Here is a 24,180-nt window from a genome sequence, read left to right as displayed (position 1 = left end):
TAATTAGCTGTTGTTCATACACAATACAGAAGAAGATATAGTATTCCCTGCCTGGGAATACTGGTCACTGTCAGTTGGGTGCAAAGGGAAACTCATTTAAAATGTTTTTGTTGTTGTTCCCCCTCTACAGTGGTGAAATTATATAGAAAGATGATGTAGCACCAAGGGCAAGCATAGAGGAACTGTTCAGAGTTGCAAGCCAAAGTACATCATTAGGAACACTCCTATTATCTGGAAGTCTGACTTCCTGTCTCAGTTTCCTTGTGGGTCTCAATGAATGGCAGAAGGAATGGAACACTTTCCTGCTTGGCCAAAACCTCTGCTAAATTACTCCTTTGGCTGCAAGCCATCTTGTGTTTGGGAATAAATGCTGCAGCTCCCCCCTGAGTCTGGAGGGTACTTGCTGCAGCTCCTAGGGGTCGATGGAGCAAATTTTAGGGAGTCTATGCTTGCAAGACAGACCCAACCTTTCTGTGGATGTGGTAATGCTTTAGGTGTCATTTGTACATGTGCAATTATTATTATGATTAGTGATAGAGAGTAGTAGGCACATTGCCATTTGTTAATGCAAAATTCTGTGAGAATTAAGGGGTGTTAAAGAAATGAATTATGATAGGTTTTTCATATTGGGTCAGTTATTTTAATATAATGAAAATAATATGGTGTGCTTTACAAAAATTACCAAAGGTACATTTAAAATAAATATACTTTTAGACAGACATTCAGTTCAATAACTAATTTCCTGCTTTTTTCTTCCAAAAGGTTTACCACATGAATTAGTATACACACTGAAGTTCTAAATATAGTTTTATTGAAGAGTATAAAAATAGCGTAATAAAGATTTTTTTGTCTGCATCTTAAAAATGAATCATACGTGATGAAACATAAGTTGCAGACATCCTATTAAGTGCTGTTTCCATATAAGATGTATCTTTCTCATTCTATATATAGAACAGGATTTTTTTTGATCACTTTCATCTCTTTCATTTGTCGTCTTTGGTACATTTCCTCTAACATATCGAAAAGCAAAACATTCAGAATCCTATCTTCACTCTGATTTAAATTAAAGCTGCAGCACCAAACTTTCAGTTCAGTTGATGTTGTCAGCTTTTATACTGTCTATTTTCACTATATTTGGCATGTAAGACATCCACAGCTGACTCAAAGGAAACTTAATGAAATGTATACCATTTCCCAATAGCCTTTCAGCATAATAGAAGAGATACTTGGGCAGAGTTTAATATTTTTTGGCTTGTTTTGCCAAATACATCCAGGAGGAAAAATGTTCTTGATCCACTGGAGACAAGAAATGCTCACTGTAGTTAGCACTCTATAAGTGTTGCCTTTCAAAGGTTTCATTCTTGAGCATCTGCCCAGTTGGAAATTTGGGGAGAACATGGAAAAGAGGACAGAAAAGGTTAAAAGCTATTGGTACATTTCAGCAAGATAGTATCGATCAGTTTGTGTGTTTTTTCTTCCCCACTGCTCTTATTATTCTATCTCATAGTTCTTACAGTGTATCTATCATTCATACTTTGCAGAATTTTAAGTTAAACTAAATTGCTGTGACTTCCATGGAGTGCCATCAGAAGAGTGGGTGATATGAAACAGCACTTTTCCTTCTGGAAGGGTTGTCTGCTTTTTTTTGCCTGCACAGAGGCAATGGTGCCTTACAGGCCTGATGTTGGGGTCGGCGTTGCTTTCAATGAAGTAGGACAGCTGGGTCATACCCATCTTGCCAGTGGGTCCTCTGGCAGCTGTCCATCATCAGTCCTCTTTGGAAAGGCAACTAAGCATTTTCTGACAGGAGCTCCCCCAGGCTGACAAGCCACATTGATACCTGCATGCTTTAGGAATTGGCAGTAGGGTAGGTAGAGTGGGTGGCATTTACTGAGAGTTGTCTACAGAAAGGTGGAGATTGCCTTTTTTTTCTTTTTTTTTTTTTTAAGGAGATTATTTGATATTTAGGCCCCCATTTTGCAAACGGAAAGTTGATAGTTATCACTTATTATTTTTTTCCCCCCATCAATGCTGCTTTGCTCTTTCTGCTGCCCCTAAGGGTCAGTTCTCTCCCATGCATTCTTTCACACATTTCCTCCTGATTCAGAGGAAGAGGGGGAAGAGACTCCTGTGCCTCCGTCTGCTGTTCCCAGGGGGACACTGGTGAGATGCCAATGAATGTTCCTTATCCTTTTTCGAATGGCACAAAATGTAAGATTTTAATGAACATATGGGAGAAATGTTGATGTGTGTTGTTAATGTGACAGTGTCCACAGTTAAGAATTTGTGGTTATTTTAAAAACGTGTCAAATAGTTCCACATAATAAATGAAAAAATGCACCTCCTTTATTAGCCTTCTTTTTGAGCTCTAAGGAGATGGAATAGTAAATGGTGCAGAGGGCAGTGTGAATGTGTCCAGATAGTACTAATGGACGTATATGTTTTTAAGATTGTGTAAGAATGAGGCACATGGTAACTGAATTTTAAGGATACTTGTGTTACTGGACATTAAGCTTGATGGGTAATTGGAAAAAAAAATTGAATATTTAAACTCAGTTCAGTTTTCAGACACAAACAGACACAACAAAATAATATTACAAGCTAGAATATATGACAGTTAAAACTGCTGCTCAGGGGAGGATAATAAAATTATGCTTTTGGTTATAGACAGGGAAATACAGTTTTGCCAAGTATAAGCCAATTGGTTGGATAGTACACAAAACGTTGCCTTGACGTATATACAATACAGTTGTGCAAAGTCAAAGTACCTGTGTTATTCATGCTTTGCTTCTTGCAGAGATTGGAATAGCCTTTACAGAAAGGATCAAATTCAGTTTCATTGTAAAGCCAAGCAATTTCTGTTGTCTTCAGTTGAAATCTGCCCCTGGTTTTACCCAAGGATAATTTTGGTTAACCAACATATTATGTTGTTAGTGGTTCTGTTAATTTGTTTGTGTGGTCATTTTTTATCTTACAAGGTAACTAATAGAGGATTGTAGTTTTGATGATATGTTTTCTTGTAGCAAGGGCTATGTTGCTTCCATGTTCTTTGACTCTGTTTTTCTTTTGTGTGTTTTTATGTAGGAGATGCTATTCTCAACTCTTGTGATCTAAATGATTTCCTGCAGTTAAACATTGATGTTCTTTCTGGAAGAAAATTACAAGCTAACAAATTCTGCTATTGCATGCAGAAACAGGGCAAAATGTGTCTTAGCTATTTATCTCTTTTCATCCTGTCTTGTGAAGCATGATTTTGGGTCCATTATTGGATGTTTAGCTTTCAGCCAGATTTGTAAGGGTGTTAAGTAATGTTTGGCTAATTATGTTTTACCAGTATTGCACATCGTTGGATTAAATAGCTGTTTAATGTCTGTATTCAGTGTTGTATTTATCTTATGATTTTGTAGACATACACTGTACTGCAAGAGTGTGAAAGGTATTACTGCATCTGTGTGTAGATTGGCCTATAGACTGTTTGCTTTTGATCTTTGGAATATAGTTAGTATTAAAGCATGATATTTATTGATGCACTTAGTGACATATCTGTGAGGAAAGCTTGTCAGTGCATCACAGGCTGGTAGAAGTGTAATTGAGATAAAAATATTCCTTAGGAGGACTGCCTGAGGGAGGTGGTTGAAGTTTGGCTTGACTGGAGCTGTCAAGTTTCAACAGAGAAGTTAACTGGCTAGTAAGAAACTGGGTAATTCTAATTATTCCTGTTGTATAACTTACATTGCATTTTACTTTTTATATGTATGGGTAAATGTGATTGTATTTTATTTTAGATCATCATCTTAGACTTAGGATACTTATTGTACTAAGACATTTGCAAGTTTTGTTTGTAAATGTTTGTTTTGCTCATGCTATTGAAATGAACACACCTGGTTGCAAAGTGAGACTTCGATCTCTTTCGATGAGTTTCATTAAGATCAGTTAAAACTGAGGCTGTTGGAACATCTGACTGCTGTGTATGCTGACAGAGAGAAAGTTTGATAAACTGTAACCTGAAGAAGTGCATGAACTTGAGTTTTCATTGTGAAGATTTTATGGAATTTGGTAATATAAATGAAAAATGGGAAATTGCTGTAATTATTTGTTCTAGATAAAATCTTGCAGAGGCATTTGCCAGCCACTTCACTGGCTTATAAAACAGCCTAACATTATTAAAATAAGAGTAGTAAAATCTGCCTGGGGGATACTTTTCTGTTTGAAGATAACTTGCTTTAGAAGCTTACTGCTCTATGTATTAAGAATATTTTTCCTGGAAACAAAGTAAGTCTTTATTTTGATCCAGTTACTGTACTTGCAAAAATATGTTTGTGGTATAGAAACTCATTTTGTAACAAAACTAGTCATACAGCAGTGAACTGCAGGCACATAGTGAAAATGTTGATACAAGTAATAAGAACATTACATAAGTTGCTTGGTCTACTAAATAGATTGCTTCATGCCTATTTCCCATAGGGAGAAAACAACTCTCTGTACTCAGTAGCTGTAGCAGTTAACATTTTTTCTGTTGCTCAAGGGCTGAGTTTTTCCTCTGTTAAGTCAGTGGGAATTGACTTAACATCCACTGGCAAATCTGTCTCGGAACTCTGTTACATTAATAGTTTGGACGAGATCAAGTTGACTGCAAGGGAAAAATGAGCTGTCAGCCATATCTTATCCAAACATAAAACATGTTCATCTAGTAATATAAAAAATGGTTAGTATTGAGCTAAAGTATTGACGGGCTATTCTGTGGGAGAGTGAAAGCAAATTGTCCAGTAAAGTGCAACATACATCTGCCTTCAAAAACACATTTTTATTTATCAGTAGGAAAGTGTTTTTGCCAAATTGTCTGCCCAAAGTTGTAATCACCAGTTCAGATTTTGCAGGCGCTTGATGTGCATTCATTTTTGTTTTGATTTTCCAAAGCACACTGCTTATGTTCTCCACACGTTACAAAGGACAGCCTCTTTAACTATGTATAGTATTCCCATCATATATATATATATATACATATATATATATATATTGCTCCTGTTTTAAAGTGACAGACAATGGTGTTACCAACATCACTTTCAGGAATCACTTCCATGAACTCAAGTGTTGAACGATCACATTGGGCTGCCCGGTAATCACCCTAACCAGCTGGGCTTTCTGTTTAAGGGTGAAAACCACCAAATGTTTCCAGTTGCTTTGTATTGTGCAATGTGAAACAGTGAGACAGCGGGGTGTTTCTATGCTGTATCTGTCATCTAGGGTCTTACTTTCTGATCTGGCTGCATTGTTCTTAGCTTCCATTGGCAGCAAGTGAAATGCCTGTTGCCTGTTGACAGTGCCCAGTGCAAATACTCTCTTGGGACTCTGATTCTTTGATATAAGATGGATCAAGAAGCAAGTGCTGCAAAGCTGGGGCTGGGAGGGAAGGGGGGAGGACTCCCTGTGTTTTGTGCTGTGGGAAGGCAATTACTGTTCTTTCAGCCTCTCAACATTTGGGCATGGAAAAAGTGGGAAATACTGAGCAACATGTTGGGGCCAGTTGTAGGAGGGCGAGCAGTCAGATGCAAGGGGAGAAAAGAAACGATGCCTTTGCTGTGCAATTGTTGGGTAATTCATAGTGAAGCTAAAATTCATTGTAGTCAATTAAACTGTCTCTGACACAGCTGGTAATTCTTCATGTACGTGAGGAATACGTTTTTGTAACATATTCTAAAACATGAAGACTCCTTCTGAGTTTGATTGCTTTTCCATATAGTTTCAGGTTCAAAAGAGGCAGTGTAGCAGTTTCTCACTTTCAGAGATCCATATCTAATCATCTATGTTGGTCCTCTTTTTCACAGTCAGGACAATATGTAGGTATTAAAAAAATACAAAACAAAACAACACACAACAACCGACCATACAGAGCTTTTTTAGATCTGTTAAAATACTCAGCAGAGGTCTTTAATAAATCCCATTAGTTTTGTTCCCAAGGAGTTTTGTTTGTTTTGTGGGGAAAAGGCCAGAACTCACTCTTCATTTTTTTTAAATTTCGTAAATGAAAATTTGGAGAGCAGTTTTTTTGATCAGGCACACTCATTCCTGAATAGCCATTGAAAGCTTTTTTTATACTGTCAGCCCATCCCAGACATCTTTGCCATGAGTGCATGTTATGGAGTCAGACTTTCGTGCAACAGGACATCACCTCCAGCTTGCCTGAGAAGCAGGCCTGTTAATAGCAACCGTAGCAATAAAAACTTGAACCCTGACTTCTGAATAATCAGCTAAAGTTTCTTCAGTGTAGGTCTGACCTTTGCCTTCCATCAGTACAACAAACACTCCATAAAACAATAACAGATAACTAACTTTCATCTTACAAGCCACACTTATTTCTGTGAAAAAAATTGCTGTGTAGCATCTCCTCTCTATATCCAGTATTTTTCTTTTTTCTTTCCTTTTTTTTTTTTTTTTTAAATGAACTACCCTTCCAGTGTTTGTAAGTTGTAAGGTTGTCCCTGGTTTTGTTGGCTATATTTAGAATGTTCCTATTATGTTTTTCTTTTCTTTTCCTGTTTGTTTATGCTGGCTGGAAGAACAAAATTAAAAATTTTCATCTCAGGTTGAAGCATAATTTGGTGTGATTGCTCAGCTTCTGATCTCACTACCAAGAATGTCTTGTTTTAGGAGTTGATAAAAAAAAAAAAAATTGGCTCTGTTTCACCTCAGTCACTCTTGGCACTTCTTCATCTGCTCTTCTGGTGTTTCCATCTGCTCCTTTATTCTGCAGTTTCTTCTTTAGGGCCCAGTTCAGTACTAACAAATGCAAGTGAGTGAAAAACTCACTGATTTTCCAAGGGTACTGGATCAGATGCAGATGCTATTCTGCATCCCAGTCAGAATCTTCCAGTAGTTTCTCATTGCTGAAATAGAGAATATGGTAATTCTCTGCGGCTTTGAGTATTCCTTTGTTCTTCCTCCCTCGCAGGTGTCCAATGATTGAACCTAGCACTGTATACCTTACTTAAGAAAACAGATCTATAAAATTAAATGAAGTATATCACAAGAGATGAGAAGTTTTTTTTTCTGAACTTTTTGAATGGAAGCTCTTTTAGTTACAGAGCAAAGCTTAAAACACAGGGTTTTCTGAAAAACTCTTTCTACTTCTTCAGCAATTTAATACTTGCCCTGTTATTTAAGCATTTTTTTTTTTCCAAATTTAGCAACTCCTTGAACAGTGGTTATTAAGGCTGAATAATCATTCTGTTAGTTAACATAAATCACCTTACTGTGCTATACAGAAAAAAATCACACACGCTTGAGTCGGTCTGCCTACTTGGATATTGTGCTTTCAAATCCACGTTTCGTTTCATATCTTTTTCACCTTGGATTTTATTTTCTTTTACAAAATGCACAATCAAATGAAAGCTTACTAAATCATCTAGCTGGTAAAAATATAATAGTTGTTCGGCATTTGTGTATTGATAGGCACTTCTCATAGTGAAAACCATGCATTTGTTACTTTTAGGAGGCAGCTTGTCTAATTATGTGCAAAGCTCAGCTGTAAGGTTAAGTAAAGAAGGAAGAAACTAGTAGTGAATAGATGCAGAATGCATTGATTCACTGTTTTTCTCCTAATTTTTTCATCCATTCATATAATGTACATATGAAGTAATAGTCCAGTGTTTGCCTAAGAATGACGTTATGACAGTCACCCACTGAGTTAATTTTTTTTTTGCTATATGGTATGCTGTCAACTTGTGTAAAAGCTTTTAAATAACTTTAGTAGATTAAGTGACTCTTTTGTTCAATATTTTTATGTACTGAAAAAAAAGTATTTAGGACATACCACCCAAAAAAGCTCTTGCTTTCCTTTCAAACAACCATTTTTTTTTCTTTCTGCTAGTACTTTTTTTTTTCTTTCTCCCATTTATTATTAAAGATGTGGAAAGTTAGAGCAGAATCGTATAGTTTTTTTTTTTTTAAATTCTATCTCCACTTCACTTTCAAAAATACCCATAAGCACATGAGTGTTTTCCTTTGATAAATAAAATAATTGGAGTGCGAGATTCAGCCTCCTCTGCTGGAGAGAAAGGATAGAGAGCCTAACAATCCTTTTAAGCTTAAACAAACAAACAAACAAGCTCCAAAACTAATGTTTTACTGAATCAGCTATTCAGTGTGTTTCCAGGCATAGTGATGTGGTCGCTGCAGACAAAATCCAGAGAGAAGTGTTGCACTGATTCATCTTTCATTCCTTCCACCCCAAATCTGCCTAAGCCAGCTTTTAACACTTCCCACTGCCTGTGAGACTTGGAAGCAGCTCATTATTGCTCTCAAAGGTAACTGTGCCTGGGGCAGCTGTTGGAAGAAAGTTCTCTCCCTGTAACTCCTGGAGGAGTGGAGGCGGGGGCACTGCATCATTGCCCAACAGAGCACACCGGCTGGCAGGTCTGTGTAATCTCCCCTTCTCTGTGCCTTGCTGCCTGAATATACCTTGTTCTTTATGTCCGTTTTGGAGTGTAAGAAGGTATCTGGTATATGGAGGCTGTCTGGGATGCTGCTTCTGTCGTATGTTCCCAGAACAGAAGGGGAAAATTGTTTCTTACTTTTTCAGAGTGGTAACGTGTTCCCAGATTTAAAACCCTGAGGGTTTAAATTTAACTTTCAAATTAAACAGTTGGCCATGCCATAAAGAGAATATTGCAGACAGGTGTGGTGCCTACCATCACTGCCACCAGTAGGTCCTGAAGGACCACTACCTGCTGATGCCATGATCAGTAAAGGTGGTTGGTGGCTGGTCTGCTATCTGCATTGCTGTGAGGAACCTCTGTCAGGTAGGGAAGCCAACAGGAGGAGAGCTTCCCAAGCTGTTGGCAGGGAAGAACGATTGAAATGAAAAGATTTAATTCCTCCCTTGTTTTTGGAGAAGACATGGAAATGACAGGTTTTTGGAGTTCCTGGGGACAGGAACTATTGCCGAGTGAGGACAAAATTTTTGTGGGAGGCACTTGTATAAAAGCTGACTGGAGTGTGTTACAGTTTAGTGTGGTAAAATTATACAAATAGAGTGGGGAAGAAGATTTGATCAGAGCTCCATTTACTTTTACTCTTTGCTTAAAAGCTTGGAGAAGATTTGACATTGGCTTCTCTACAGCCAGAATTTGTCCTTTGACTCTTTTGTTTTACTTATAACCAGTGAATCATTGTCCTAAATACTTTTGTTCTGACTCAGTGTGAAAATTTATGGTGGTCAGCATCAGTATTTGTAATTTACTGGGTGTCACTGGATTGGAGTGTAAATCATTATAAGCATACATATATAGCACTGACTAGAAGACATCATTTTGTAGGTGATGAAGTATATCAGTGGAGCTGTTTTTCTGGTGATTTTAACTGACTTTTCAGTTGGACAGCAGCTATTTATAAATTCATAATTACATTTGCCTTGAGTCCAAGATATGTGATAAAGCAAGTAAAAGAATAAAGTTGAGAAGGTGCCTACATAAGGCTTAAAGGGAGAAAAATATCCTTCCTGTGGTTCTGTTTTTGCTGGGGAGTGCTGTGTGTATAATCTTATTCTAGTCATGTATTCTACCTTATTCGCTCTGATAGTGATAAAAATATGATCTCTTTAAAATGATTTTGTTTGTGGAGTACCTGAGAAGTTCAAATGAAATGTACTTTGCACTCTGTATGAAAAATGATCTCTTTCAAATTTTGCCCAGGCAAATGCTATATTTATATGGGTGGACATTTGGCCTGGGAAATCATCTGCAGTACTCAGTGCATGTGCTGGTATGTTGCTATTGACAAAAATGGAAATTATGGTGCACACAAAATATTTCTTTCAGGGACTGTGTGAGGAGCTGTTTCTGAAGAACTGGCCTTATAAGCAGAGGGGTTTTTACAGTTCTTGTGGCAGTATTCCAGTGCTGGCTTTAGGTGGGAAACCAAGCTCCTATGAAAGATGCCACTGTTACTGCATACCTGATTCCAAAAATTTTCACTTCACTGTTGTACAAAAATACAGGATAAACTGTGATGCTCACTCTGATACTCAAGTTTCTGATACAAAGTAGAGCTGTTATAGCAGTTATGTTTGTCTTGTGGGTGGGTGCAGTAGCTGAAAAAAAAAAGGAAAAAAAAACAAACAAACAAGAAGTTTGTCAATAAGTAAATATATTTCTGGAAAACCCATGTTGATAATAGCTTTTCAGTTAATTTCATGAAGTAAAAGGAGCTCGCATGCAAGTGCTCATTTTTTCTGCTTTTATATATTTTGTCTCTTTAGAAAGACATACTATGCGAATTATAGGAGGGTTTAGATTTCTTTGTTTCTTTTCTTTTCTTTTTTTTTTTTTTTTGTCCTTTCAGTCCTGTAAGTGTCTCCAGTGGCCTTGAAACTACTCCCCATGGGGCCCAGAGCTCCTTTGCCTTCCTCCCAGTTTGTCCAGCCCCCTTCCCCACAATCTCCAAACTCTGTCGGAGAATCGGCTTCACATGACAAAAAGCCTCCAAACTGCATGCAGGCAAAAAATATTGTCACAAGAGAAAACAACATGCTACATGTGTGAAAGCAAGAAAATCTGTTTCTGGCTAGTCCCTTGGCCTGTTCAGGGCAAGATGTACTTATCTGTGAAGCGCCTTGCCCATGTATGGTGGCGGATCAGGTCAAATAAATAAATAACAGTCAAAACTCAAAGTTCTTTACTCTGGCAGTAAATTAAAGTACATGAGAGTTTGCTTGTGTAGAAAGCTAGATGAGTTTATCAGACCAGAAATAAGGCGATGGAAAATACTTTATCCAAATACACTCGTGCTGAAGAGAGAAGGTTGATGCCAAACCCTTGATAAAACCAAAGGCCCACAACCGCGGTCGACACCAGGGGTGGGTGTGGAGTTCAGGGAGAGCCAAAAATGAATGGGGATTTTTCCCTCTATCAAAAGGATGTTATTTTGCTTTTGTGTTTTGTAAATGAAATCACACAGGAGGTAATGAAACTTTCATCTTTTTGCAGCAGTATTTTATTGCCTTGGCCATAAGGGAGAGGCTGGAGATAGCACAGATAAGGCTTCCCAGGTACAGCAGGTTGGTATTGGTAGTATGATGTCCTCGAGCTCTCCTACACGGCTGAACCTGCAGGGTTGGTTTGATGTGGAGTGGGATAGCAAAACATAAAATCTTGGGAAAAATTGTATCTGGTCCTTTGGGAATCTCATTTGCTGTGTCCACATTAGTGAATGATAATCCTTAGTCCCTGAATACTGAGGCTGTGGAGTGGCTGGTGTCTGTGCTAGTAAATTTTCTTTTCCTACAGCAATTGTGGCTGTAACTGAGCTGCTTATGAGGCATGGGCTATGGTTTTAATTGCCCCATCCTTCCGAGGAGTTGCTTAGGGACAGCACTGTTTGGAATGGGTCAATTTCACACCAGGAGACTTTCCAGCAGTTTGCTAATACACCCTTCATCACTTGGGACTCTTCCAGGCATTAATTTACAAATCTGCATGTAATTTACACATATTTGTAGGTGTTTTGAGTTTGCTTGATCTATAATTTAGATAGATATTGTTCAGGTAGCTTCATCTTCTGCTAATTGGCTGCATCATCCCTTCTGAAGCAAGTCAGTTTTAGAAAAAGTTGAACCTGGCAGACAAATGATGCATAGAAAAACACTCTACATGTGTCATTGCTGAATGCTTTAAAAGAAAAATGTGTTTGGGGTATTTTTTTTTTCCTGGTTATTTTTTTCCCTAATTTTCAGTTTTCATTCAGAACACTGCATGAAAATGTATAGTAGAGGAAACTGTGAAAAGCTCTGTTGGAAGGTGATAAAGAAGAGGCATACAAGGCAGTAATGTATTTTGTTAATAACTGGAATACTTTGGTATAGTAAAAAGAATTGTGATTTCTGCCCATGTCTAACTTGTGCAGGTGCTCAACTGTATTTTATGTGCCTCCTTACTTTTAACCCAGTGTCCTGTTTTCTGGATAAGAAAAGGAGTTTTCACACCCCTGTTAGGGAATCTAGAGGTTTTTTATTGATTATAAAGCAAGGAAGGTGAGGTGAAAGTAAAAAAAAAAAAAAAAATAAAAATCAAAGGCAATAGAGAAGAAATCTAGGAGAGAATAAGACAGAGATGGAAGGTATATAAGACAGGAGGAAAGGAGAGAAGAATCTCTCTCTACTGATGCTTATTGATCAGGAAGTGAAAATTAAAGTAAGGGAATAGAATAGTAAGGGAGAAACTCAGATTAAAGAATCCATCTTTTGTATTTTACACAAATATAAAATATGAACAAGCTATAAAAGGGATTGGAAAGGAGGGGATAGAGCATCCTGAAAGAAAACACTTGTGAGATTCAAAAGGCAAAGAAACTAGAGACCTCCTGAAAACCAAATTCCATGGGCAGGAGATGCATAGAGTTCTTCACCAGACATGGGTTGTCCGGTGGCAGGAGGATTGTCAGGCACCTGCCAGGAAAGGGAGCAAGGTAGGGCCCAGCCTTTCCAAATTATGTTTTTCTCCTAAGGCACTATGAAGGGAGTGTGTGCACTGTCATGCACACAGATGTTTATTGTCTGGAAAAAGGGAGTGCTGCTGGAAGAAGAAAAAAAAAGCTTGTTATGCATATTGGTGGTACATTAAAGTTGCTTTCACAAAGGTGTTCTTCTGTTCATTTTGCATAGGCATAGAGTAAGGCAAGTGAAATCCTCTTTGCTAAGTGTAAATTCTGGGGCTGAATAATTGCCTTTATTTTTTCCCTGTGCAAGGGAGTTCATGTGATGCATGCCCAGATTCTGGAAAAAAGAAAACAAAAAAACAAACATTAGTTGATCCAGCCATGGCTTGCCTATGTTACAACATGCTAGTTCAGTGTGATTGTTAAGAAGGTTTTCCATTTCTTCTCATTCTGCATGCAGAATGCTTAGAAATCCCTTCTTCCTTGTCATGCAAATACAACTGTCCTAACAGCTGTTAGGATAGGGAAAACTGGCTGGGGGGAGTAATCAAACAAAGTATTGTGTACCTAAACTGCAGCTCAGTTTGGGTGTGTGGTCCCTAAAGCATTCTTCGCTCAGGATCCCTGAAGCATACACCTCTTCAAGGGACTGCAGTAACACAAAGGCTTGGGTACACAAGGGAAGTGTTGTAATTAAATTAAGTATGTTTAGAGATCAGTTTAGTTAAGCTGAGGCATTGCCTTCTTTAGACATTCTTGCTTCAGTTTAAGACCACCTTATGCTAATCTCTTAAAGTTAAATCAACATAAACTATTCTTACAGCAAAAAACTTGAGTAAACTTGGTGTGTAAACAGTATTAATTAGTCAAATCAGTTGCTAAAACAAGCCTCTTGGATAAAATTGAAGGTTCTTATATAAAGTTTCCTCTCAGTGCTTTGTTGGAACTCAATAGAAATTTAAAAGTTAAGATCAGGTTGTTAGGTTTACCTTGGTAGCACAACTAAGAACCAATTTGGCAAGAGAAGAAAAAGATTGCCATCCTATCTTCCCCTTGCCTGCTACTTATGCCAAATGCTGAATCAGTCTTTGCACAGGTATGCTCTGAGGGGCTGTGATGAGGATGATGGGAAGACAAAGCGTCTTCTAAGTTAATAGGAATGTTGATGGTAAACTGATTACCACTTTGTAGCCACAGCTCAGAAATAAAGGATATAATCACATTCATTTTAGTTTGTTTAGTTTGGAAATGTATTTCTCTTCACTCTTGTGAAATACTAAGTGAAAGCACTATAGTGAAATCGCAGTGACATCATACATACAATATTTTTCTGATAGGATTTTTCTTAAGAAGTATTTGTGGGGAAATGCATTCGTTTTTGTCTGCCCAGGTAAATTAAAAAGTAGCTCTTATGATGTATGCATGAATAACTGCATTTCTTTCATAGATTAAACATTTAGTTTTATGACTTTTTCAATGTTGGAATACATGAACAATAAAAGGTACTTTGAACATTCACTGTTAGGTGATGGTGTGATTTGTGAGTTCTTGAGTACATTTTAAAATATCCAAGAAGACCTACCATTTAACACAGTTTTTTCAAGGATAAACCAAGAGAAAGACGGACTGAATGCTACCATTGAGGTGACCTGATCTTGGCAGAGTAGGGAACAGACTAACACGGATAGCAGTTCAACTGAAATTTAAATTAGTTCAGTATTAGGTAGAATTAAAGCCTGCTTTGTAAAGAGTGCTTCTCAAAATGGGGATATTTTAAAAGCATGCTTACTTAAACACTGATCTGAGCTTCTGCTTAGGTGTCTGATTTCTATCAGCTGTGTTTCTGTGTTTGAAATAAGAGGAAACCCAAATAAGGTAGTGTGTGAAATGTCAACGAGTCTGAATTGGTTATATCTGGTTAGAGCACAAAAAGCAGCTGAAATATTTGTTTTAATTATGAAAACATAAAAACTGTAACCAGGTGCTTCAAGTTATATCTGTTATTTTATAAACATTAGAAACAAGTACAATTCTTTAAATTGCATGGGTGCTCTCAGTAAGCCACTTAATTTTTACAGTGAAGACTTGTGTTTGACACAACACTACTCCATCCAGTTTAACTGACAAAACAGAAGTCTTTACTGTGACTAAGGGGCTGGTGGGGTGTTCTAAAAATTTATATTCCTGTATATTACAGAGTTCAAAACCACTTTAAATGAAGTTTATTCTAATATGTTTGGGAAATAGAAAAAATATAATTGAATTTGCAACTTGCGCTGTTCTCCCAATTGCTCTGCAGCTGCAGTCACAGCATCTGAGTAGGTAAGGTGGGCCTAGGGAGGGCTGCTGAGTAGAAATGGTAGGCACGGTCCAGTTCCTCTGACTTTCTAAGCATGTTATCGAAGATAAGCAGATTTTTGTCTTGTGAGCACTTAACATATGTCAATAAATAGAGCCTGTGTTGACATTCTTGGCTGGTTCCATTGGATGTTCTTGTAACTAAATACTTGCAGGATCAGAATTTATCTCAGTACGTTAGCAGAATCTGCAGTATTAGGTTCAGATAGAAATTGCGTGTCATGCTCTGCATTACACTTCTGAGATCAAGCTTGAAGTTATCTTTGCTTCAGACCCTGTGACTAACAGCTTGAGTTATAAACTTGTGGAGTTAATGGAACTGTAAAATAAATATTAATGTGACTAAAATTTTAGTTTATGCTTTGTAAACGTATACAGATAGCCATTTCTGCATGTTTAGAGGATGAAAGTACAGTGAATTTATTTTAATGTGTAAATTTCACCTTCGTAAACCTGTTCTGTTACCTGAGACTAATCGTTAATTTGCAATATCAGGTATTATATGCTGCAAATAATTTATCTTTCAAATCTCACTGAGGGTCCATTTCAGAAGAATTTTTCCCTTTCCTTGTCTCTTCTTGTACAGTACTCTGATTATGTATTCACTGAGGGATAAACTTGAAAGGATTACTGGTGAACAAGCTAGTGGATGAATATTTTTCTCTTCGATGCACATGACGGATTTTGGCAGTGATAAGCCACACACATGATTTATAAGAATATTTTTGAAGTTTAGAAATTGCCATCAGCTGTGATTTTTTTTTTTTTTCCCTTACATGTCTAAGAGAATATTTTACCATCTGGAGAGTAAATGTATTCTACCTTTTCGTGGTGAATTTGGATGAATGCAACTGTAATTTGTTTTGTTTTTTCTTCACAAAAACAAACAAACAAAAAAAACTAGTCAAAGTATCTTAGTCTCTTGAATACCAGCTGGCAGAGGAGTTGCCAGTTGCCTTTTGCAGAACAGATGAATTTCCACAGCAGTTCCTTGATTCAATCCATAGCAATCATTTTTGGAAGAACAAATTACAGCAAACATTTTTTGAAGTTAGAATTTTCCTCTTGACCCTTATCAACATTGAGTTTGAAATGATGGAAACTCATGCAGATTGTTGACTGCTATGGGTTTCTGATTTCCAGTCCCTGTTCCCTTATTGCTCGTGATACTGTATGTGTAAGAGCCCATCTTTTTTCCCTCTGTTACTTTCTGTTGCTGCTTTAAAATGCATGATTAGATCCCAAAGACATGGCAAACTTTTCTTGTGTTTGAAACTGCCATTTCACTCTGATACATGTATTTTTTCCCCCCCCAGCTCTTTTCTCTCCAGCAGCTGCTGTCTCCATCACAATTTTGCACATTAATTGCTGGGCAGCTCCAGTGCCACAGGCAGTTGTCTTTCATGGAGTGCCTCCACCCCTTGCCATGCATGCCTTCCTCCCCTTGACGTTAATGGGACTTAATCACTCCTAGCAAAGGAGAAATAAACCACAGAGAGCCTCTGCCATCAATTCACCAATGTACCTGACTGGCCTGGGATTTTGTCGCTTGCTCCTGAATGCATGTCTTTTTGCACAGAAATGTCACTTAGTGTCAGTCTTGCTAATATTGGGGCTTTGATCTGTTTTATGCTGAGCTTCATGGCTGTATCTTGTGCTTCCTCAGTGCTGACTGCTACAATTTAGATACATCTTTTTATTGTGTGTGGCTGGCTTTTGTGTGTGGTTTAATTAATTAATCCTCTGATGCCTGTAGCAGTAAGGATGCTTTGTTGCTTGAAGGTGCTAGAGGTGACATGCAGTTTTCCTGATTTTGGTGTTACTGGTTCTTTAAACAGTAGCTCTTTTGTCAATTATGCATTAGTCTATTTGCCTTTCATCTTGACTGTTCCTTTTCAGGGATTTACAATATTGTTGAGCTGAGGATTCTCACAGTAGATGGTAATGGAGAAATTCTGTTAAGTAAGTTTGTTTAAGAGTGCTGATTAAGTAAATGTTGCTAAGTCTATTACCTTAAGGCAATGTGTAAAGGGGCTTTATTATCCTTCTTGTGGTAGAAAATGTAGTTTTAATGAACTTGGTTTTTATTTGTCATGTACTAGGTTTTTCCTACTCGATATCCTTTAGGAAAAACTTGGTGATACCCTCATTCTTCTTAATCAAATAGATTAATAAAATGTAAGAGGATTAAACATTTTAGCTTCTGGCCTCTACACTTAATTTCAGAATACTATTCTGGAGCCAGAAAAACTTACACGCTAGTTTTTTATGTTCTTCTTTAAAGTACTCCAATTCTGGAGATAGTTCCCATGTAAGCTAAATTGTTCTCACTTACAAGAGTATGTCATTTGAAAATCTGTCTTTCATTAATGGGAGAGTGATTCTTCCTTGTGCTTAGGCAAATCAGTAACTTAGTGTGTATGTGAAGTTATTCTCTCAATTGAAGTCCTTAAAGTTTTGCCAGTTAAGAATTTGTATGATATCTTAATTTACATGAGATATTGCTTTTCATCCAAGGACCTTAAAACATTTTTTAAACATTAATTAGGCTGTGCAGTGCTTCTCTAAAACAATAAGACTATTTGCCCATTTTTCAGAATTATAAACTAGTACTCAGAGTTGTTAAAAGATGCTTTTGAGGCCAAAAAGAAATACTCTTGATTATTAAGCCTTCCTTAAGCTTGGGAATAAGGTTGTTTTTCAGACCCTTTTTCATAACCTTTAACAACTGAAGCATATGTATACAGACATTGTGAATTTCATCTTCTTCCAGCTTCATAGAGAGTCCCAACACTGGCTTTTGTGTCTGTTCTTTTTGGTTCAAAGTATCCAGGTAGTGCAAGGGCTGTGCTGTGGACCTACTAAAGTGATGTTTGTATCGTACGAGGTGAAGGGTATACTTTGCACACCCTGCAGGATGTCAGGGGAGGACAAGTGAGTGACTTGGGAGCAGAACTGGTGGCGTCTGAATGCTGTGCAGTTTTGTTGGGAAGTGGTTCCTGGAATAAACTAACTTTAGAGAACATGCTTAGATTTTGTCTTGTAAACAGCAAGTTGGATCAAATCAATAAAGAGTCAGGGAACGAAGTAACAGTCAGTGAGAACATATTAACACATCTCCAGTGCTCAAATTTGCTTGACATAGTCCTCTTTTTATTTAGCAGTGTAAGACCAGGATGTCTGCAAGAGAGCTATTTTTAAAGTATCTCTGTACCTACTGGGTGACTAATAAAACTTTTGATAGGGCCTTTGGACAAACTTATCTACTGTACAGAGCTCTATATATGGCTTAATTCAATTACTTTTTTCTGTAATTGCTTTTAAATAATCTTTAGTATAGTTTTTAGTTTAAGCCCACATCTTGATTCTCCATTTGGGTTAATTTTGTAATTAACTGTGCCTTTTTTTTTTTTCTTTTTGGATCAAATACTCTTTCAAGTTTCTAATTATTTTCTCTTTTACTCCTTAATTAATCTAAGAATCCAGAGGGAAGATTCTGTCCGATGTCCATGGGTAACTTTGGTGCCAAAATTACTAATTACTGGCAAAAGTTATTTCAGGGGATTATGCAATTTTTGACAAAAAAATTAGCAAGTGCCTTTAGGTATTCAGGTTGCTGAGTAGTAACAGTAATTACTAAGTGATACTTACTGTGCCAAAACCAGCCAACCAAAAAACCAAACAACCCAAAACCAGACAGAAAAGAACATGAAGCTTTAGTGTTTCAAATTCTTGAATTCTGTTCTGTCTACTAAATAGAGAAAACAGGCAAATAGTGTATCTTAAAATGTGCACAAATCTTTAATAGTAACTTAATGCAGTGCTGTTTTTTAATTCCAAAACATTATTTGGGGATATCTTTTTTTTTTTTTTTTAAATCACCTGTTCATGTTGTATGTATAATCTTGCATTTTCTGAACACGTGACACACCTGGTTTGTGTGTGGAAGATCAGTTATATTGCTACCACTTCTTATGCCTTCACTGAAGAATGTAATTATGCTGAAACAAGGCACAGAGTTGCGTATCCACGTTCTGTATTGAATTTGAGAAATATTGGGAAGGAGATGTAATGAAGCATTAGAAACACAATAGCATTCATCTCCCTTAATGTTATCCTTCTGAAAGAGAGGTGTTTAGAATAAGCTGGTCATCTTTAATCCTGCTATAATTAGTGGAAAGAGAGAGGTGGCAGTCACTAAATCTGCTTATTTTAGATAGCTGTGCTTGGCCTTGTCCTGAGGTGCCTGCCTGTCTGTTTATTCTTGTTGAAAGCTAAGTATAGAAGGTTTTAGATGCCTAAGCCTATTTAAGCTGCACTTTGAGAAATGTTGAGTTCAGAAAAAAAAATATTTAGCCTTCCCATATAAGTAATCAGGTATTCTGTTCCATTAAAGCTGTTTATACCAATGCCTATGCACTGTGAGTGCACATGGCTAGTATTTGATATAACACTACACATATAGATAACATTTCTCTGTGCCTTCCTTGTGAAGGACAGCCTTTTGAAGAACAATTTCTGTGTGCTGCCTGTATCTTCACTTTTGCAAGCTTACTTTGTGAGCGTTTTTTTCTGGTTTTCACTTTTTCCTGCTTATGCATGTTTGGTAGGTCTTCTATATTTTCTCATTGAAGAATAGGTTACAAGAAGAAAAAAAAATGGTTTTGAGGCATTCTTTCCAAAGATTTCCTGGTATGTAAAATGTCTATTGTATGAGCCAAGTTCTTCACTGATGTCTGAGGGATCTAGTCCTTGGATAAACTGTCGCATAACTGGACATGTGCTTTGAAGTTTGCCCAATTACTAGTATTCATGGATCACATACAGAGATCTTCAAATAAAGCTACTGAGGCATATCTGAAAGCATATCCTTTTCTACTTCCTTTTTAGTAACTCATCAGAGCTCTAGCATTAGACCAAGAGACTTCTAAAGGATGTTCCTAACTTAGTGTAGGGAAGGCTTGGCTCATGTGCTATGGTTATATTCAGTTATGAAAAAATAGGTATATTCCTCTTTAGGTACAGGTGATGCTCTTAGAAGAAAAAGGATTTTTTTTTTTTTTTTCCTTTTCCTGGAAACCTGGTATTAACTTTATTCTCTTAGCATAAGTAAACATGCAATGGCAAGTTCTAAACTCTGCAATTATTCTTCCTTCCAAAGAAATATTGGCTGAAAAACAAGAACTTCTTTTCATAAAAATAGCCAATGTTTCATGCTAGAGAAGAGCAAACTGAAGACTTTTTTAACAAGTGCTACCTCCTCATCCTGAAGTGGGAAGGAGGGGGCTCTTTGAAACTGTTAACCTTCTGTAGCATGTAAGGTGTTTGTTGGTGATGTTGGTGAGATAGGACCGTAGTAGGATAGTATTTTTTTGTTGTTGTTGTTCAGTGCAGTGGAATTGACAGATTATATAAAATGCTATTGTAGTTCCAAAAACTGTTTCCATAGAAAACAAGTAAACAGGTAAAGCCATATATTATGTTTTTTTGTTTGGTGAGTGCTCAGTTTTTTTATGCATTGACAATAATGCTGAGTTTTCAAAAACCACTTCCATAATGTATGCATGAAAACCTTAGGTAAATTGTACATATTTTTCTATGAACTTTGCCTTTCTGTATTGTCCTGGAGGTTAGTTTCTTATTCACACTTAATGCTGTTTTTGCATAACAGCTAGTAACTACTGTTTTCCTTTATTTAAGATTTGTTTAGGATTAAAGAAAGATATTTATGTTGATAGCTAATCAAATATGTGAGTATTTGTATATTTTCAAATCGTTAAAGAATGTTACTGTTCACTTTTGGAGGTCCAGAATAAAGAATGGATGGAAGCACAGAACTGAAGCAAAGAATTGTAAAAAAACGAAAAGTAAGGTCATACAAAACAAGCTAGGACATAGTGGAAGTTGAAGATATATATGCCAATTGCAGTCCTAATTTGGCTTTGAATAGTATTTTCACTTTCTCCGAGCATTTATAATCATATTTCTCTGTGTCTGCTGATTCATCCACCACTTACTTGGAACACAAGAATCACTTTGGGTGTCAGAGACAAATATGCAAACTCTGTGTGAATCTACACATTCTGTGTAAGTTGTCAATTGTATTTTTAAGGTTAACATTTAGAAGAGAGTTAGCCAAGGACAGAAATTATATTTACACTGTAATTTGTAGTCTAAGTGGCAAATATTTATGAATTTGTCTGCTTATGAAATTGTTCCTACTACCAAGTACATAGAATAAGTATGAATGAACCCCACACCATTTCTTCAGCATTTACTACATTTCTCTTTGATAAAGTAAATTATGCTATTTTTCCAAAGCACATACATAAAATGCATGGATGCATTTTTTTTTTCTTTTGAGACTATCATTTTGCTTCTGTTTTTCAGTACACAACCTTAAGTGGCAATTCTATGCAGTTGTTGCCACATTGTGATGAAGGCTCTAATGAAACTTTCCATAAACTTGTAATTTATTTTGTGTTAGAACATGTTTAACATTGGACAGTAGACTGTGCTGCACAAACACTTCATATAGGCTTCCTTATAGCTAAATAGTAATGTCCACTGATCAGAAAAAGTTCTAAGCTGTATTTCAGCTGTGGATTTGAGCACAAAGCTGGGTTTTGCTGCTGAAGCCAGGTTCCTTAAACTGTTCCTTACACAGGGCCCCAATCTGAGGTATGTTATCTGTCCATTTTGCCCTCTGACACTTATTTCAAACTTAAAGAGGATCGGAGTCCTGCCTGCAAATGTAGGGTATATAATTTCATAATTGGATCAGATTACTACACCTGTACTTAGACTGTTATGCTTGGTATTTTAAGATTCTTGTGACTTTTAGGGGAAGGGTAGGATAGAAGCTGTTGCAAATCTTTGACGTTTGGAAGAGAAAAGGCCCTACAGCTAGAGAAACACTTCTTAATCCCATCCAATTTTGCTCAGATTTATTTGAGTTTAAACAGCTCAGATGCACCCTTTCCCTTTGCTTGCTGATTTTTCTCAGGAAAATGGTGTCAATCTGCCAAATTAATTCCTGAATGTAGCTGTTCCAGGGAGGGGATCCCAGGCTGCCACTGAAGCATTAGTTTGCATTGTGCTGGGAGCTGGCAGTAGAGCAATACTAGTTGGAGTTAGTGAGGTCCTACCTCCTATCCTTAACTGCATCCCCACAGCCTCTCAGAATACCATTTAGGAGAAAATGTTCTCACAATTCCTGGGAAACTTAGAGAGGCAGATGGCCTGGCCAGGCTTGCTCCATAAAACCATAGTGTCAGCAACCCTTCCCCCTCCTCTGGGGGCACAAATATGTGGCACAGATCCCACCTCCAGGGTGGGAGAAGAGAGATAAATTGAGCCAGGGCTTCCCTGACCGCTGCTGGAGTTAGCACTTCACTCCAGGGGCCATTTCCCACTCTGGGATGAAAGCTTTCTTCTGTTGCCAGATAATGTCCTGCATCTCATAGGCTGCAAACTCTGATGATGGATGCATGGTCCTTGTTGCAGTCCATATTAGAAATTGACTGTCCTTTTCACTGTCTACAGCAAAAGCTAGGAAACTACTTTAAAATAGGTTTAACTTAGTTTGTAATGAGACATGGTAGAAGCACGTCATGCTTAATGAGGTAATGCTTAATGAGGTAGTCATACTACTGTTTGATTTTTAAAAGTTATTTTCTTTCAAAGTAGCCCTATAATAGAAAAGATTTAAAGTGACTGTATATCTGTTATTTCTGAACTTAGTTTCTTTATATCCTAGTCTACTTTAGTTTCATGTGAATAAGTCTTCCCCCCCCCCCCCCCCCAAGTCATAGTACATCAAAATACAAGGCCCAAAATAAGTGGTACGGTGCAATATTTTGTTTTGTGGGAAAACTTAAGGTATCAACTTGTGTAAGAGATCATGGGACAGATTGAAGTGGAGAGCCTACATCATTGCATAGGCTTTGTTTAAAATGTACGCTAAAAACTTCAAATGAAGTTTGTGTGAAAACTAAAAGTAAACATTATCATGAACATTGCTGGATTTGCAAAACAACCTTACTGTTCTGTTTCTTGAACTAATTAGTTAAGGTCTGTTGGCAGACCTTTTTCAGAAAACTGTATGAGTGTTACGAGTTTTTTTTTTTTTTAATAGTGGGATAGTCTTACATATTATAGTGATGAGATGTCTAACAATGGGTAGATACTTATCAGTTTTACAGAAAATCGTCTTAATGAATTTAGCTTTTTTTTTTCACCCAGAAGGAGTAGTTTTGAAATTCAGTTTTATCTAAATGAAAGTTCACCTCAGTGTACAGTTCAAAGTAGCTTTTCTTCCAAAAAAAATACCATGAAATTTTAGTACTGCCAGGTATTCCTGTCCATGTTATTGTGCGGAAAGATGTGATGTATTTGGCTGTTAACTTATCAGATATCATCTTTTCTATTAAAGAGCAGAGTGCACATTGCCAACCTTTTGTTATCTAGTTTCCCGACTACAGTACAGAGTCAGGCTCTGCCAATCTTGCTTATATTTTGCAAGCGCTTGCCACTGACTTAGTTATCTCTTCCTGCTAGTCTGCATCCTGCCACTTCGCTGTAAATGTCACACACTCTTCTTCATTCATGCTTCCTACTAATAGTTATTTTTATTGAAATTGTATACTGAAACATGTAAGTATACAGAGGGAAAAAAATAATATTGCAAACTCAGACACTGTTGTATACATTTTCATAAGAGGAAAAAATACCCTGCAAAAATTGTGCTGCTTGATGCTTATACACTGCTTGGTGAGAGGAATAAATAGGAAAGGAGACATAAGAAATGTCATAATCAAAAATACATTAAAAATGATTCTAATAGGTAAAGTGTATTTCTGTGTGGACTAGGCTCTTTCTGGTTGTATTTGTATAGTATGTACCTAAATTTAGCTTTCATATTTTACCTGCAGGCATTGATTTTTTCAGATGCAGTCTGCCTCTTTATATCTTAATTAAAAAGAGAGGACAGAAGTAATAGCAATGGATCAGGAGTCAACATATGAAATGCCAAAAATTTCTACCACTTTAACTGATTGCAGTATACAACTCTTTCAGTATCTGATAGCAAGTGTGATTTGCTGACAGATTAAAACTATAGTATGAAATGCACCATTAAACAACCTCCTTGATATTTTCCTATACGTCTCCAAGAGTTTTGCTTTTCAAGGCATTTTACTGCAAGTAAAATCTTGTTATATGTGCTTGCAGAAGATATGTAGATTTATTAAAAGAAAAAATAAAAAATTAAAGTGATACTTTTTTAAAAAAAAAAAAAAAACTAAGACTTTTTTAAACTCCTTACATAACAGGGAAGAAATTTGAAGCATTCAGGAGGAAAAAAAAATCGTTACATAATTCTAAGGAATGCCA

The 24,180-nt window shown here is 36.9% G+C and overlaps 1 protein-coding gene across 15 annotated transcripts in view; it reads left to right on the top strand.

The window, feature by feature from the left end:
• The window catches only part of TLL1 (tolloid like 1), a 160,973-nt gene that overhangs the window by 33,409 nt on the left and 103,384 nt on the right, over positions 1–24,180 (top strand). The window contains exon 1 of one of the 15 annotated variants that reach the window (XM_080591744.1): positions 8,425–8,798. The exons of 9 other annotated variants lie outside the window; for them this stretch is intronic. In XM_080591744.1, the coding sequence (XP_080447870.1) occupies positions 8,735–8,798 (64 nt within the window). In that variant the 5' untranslated portion in view covers positions 8,425–8,734. 5 more of the 15 variants (XM_080591739.1, XM_080591736.1, XM_080591745.1 and 2 more) reach the window with 5 other exon arrangements.

Source organism: Anser brachyrhynchus (genome assembly GCF_964034855.1).
Source record: "Anser brachyrhynchus genome assembly, chromosome: 4".
Lineage (NCBI taxonomy): Eukaryota > Metazoa > Chordata > Aves > Anseriformes > Anatidae > Anser > Anser brachyrhynchus.
The sequence above is the reverse complement of the archived record's forward strand: the minus strand, read 5'-3'. Positions and strand labels throughout refer to the sequence as shown.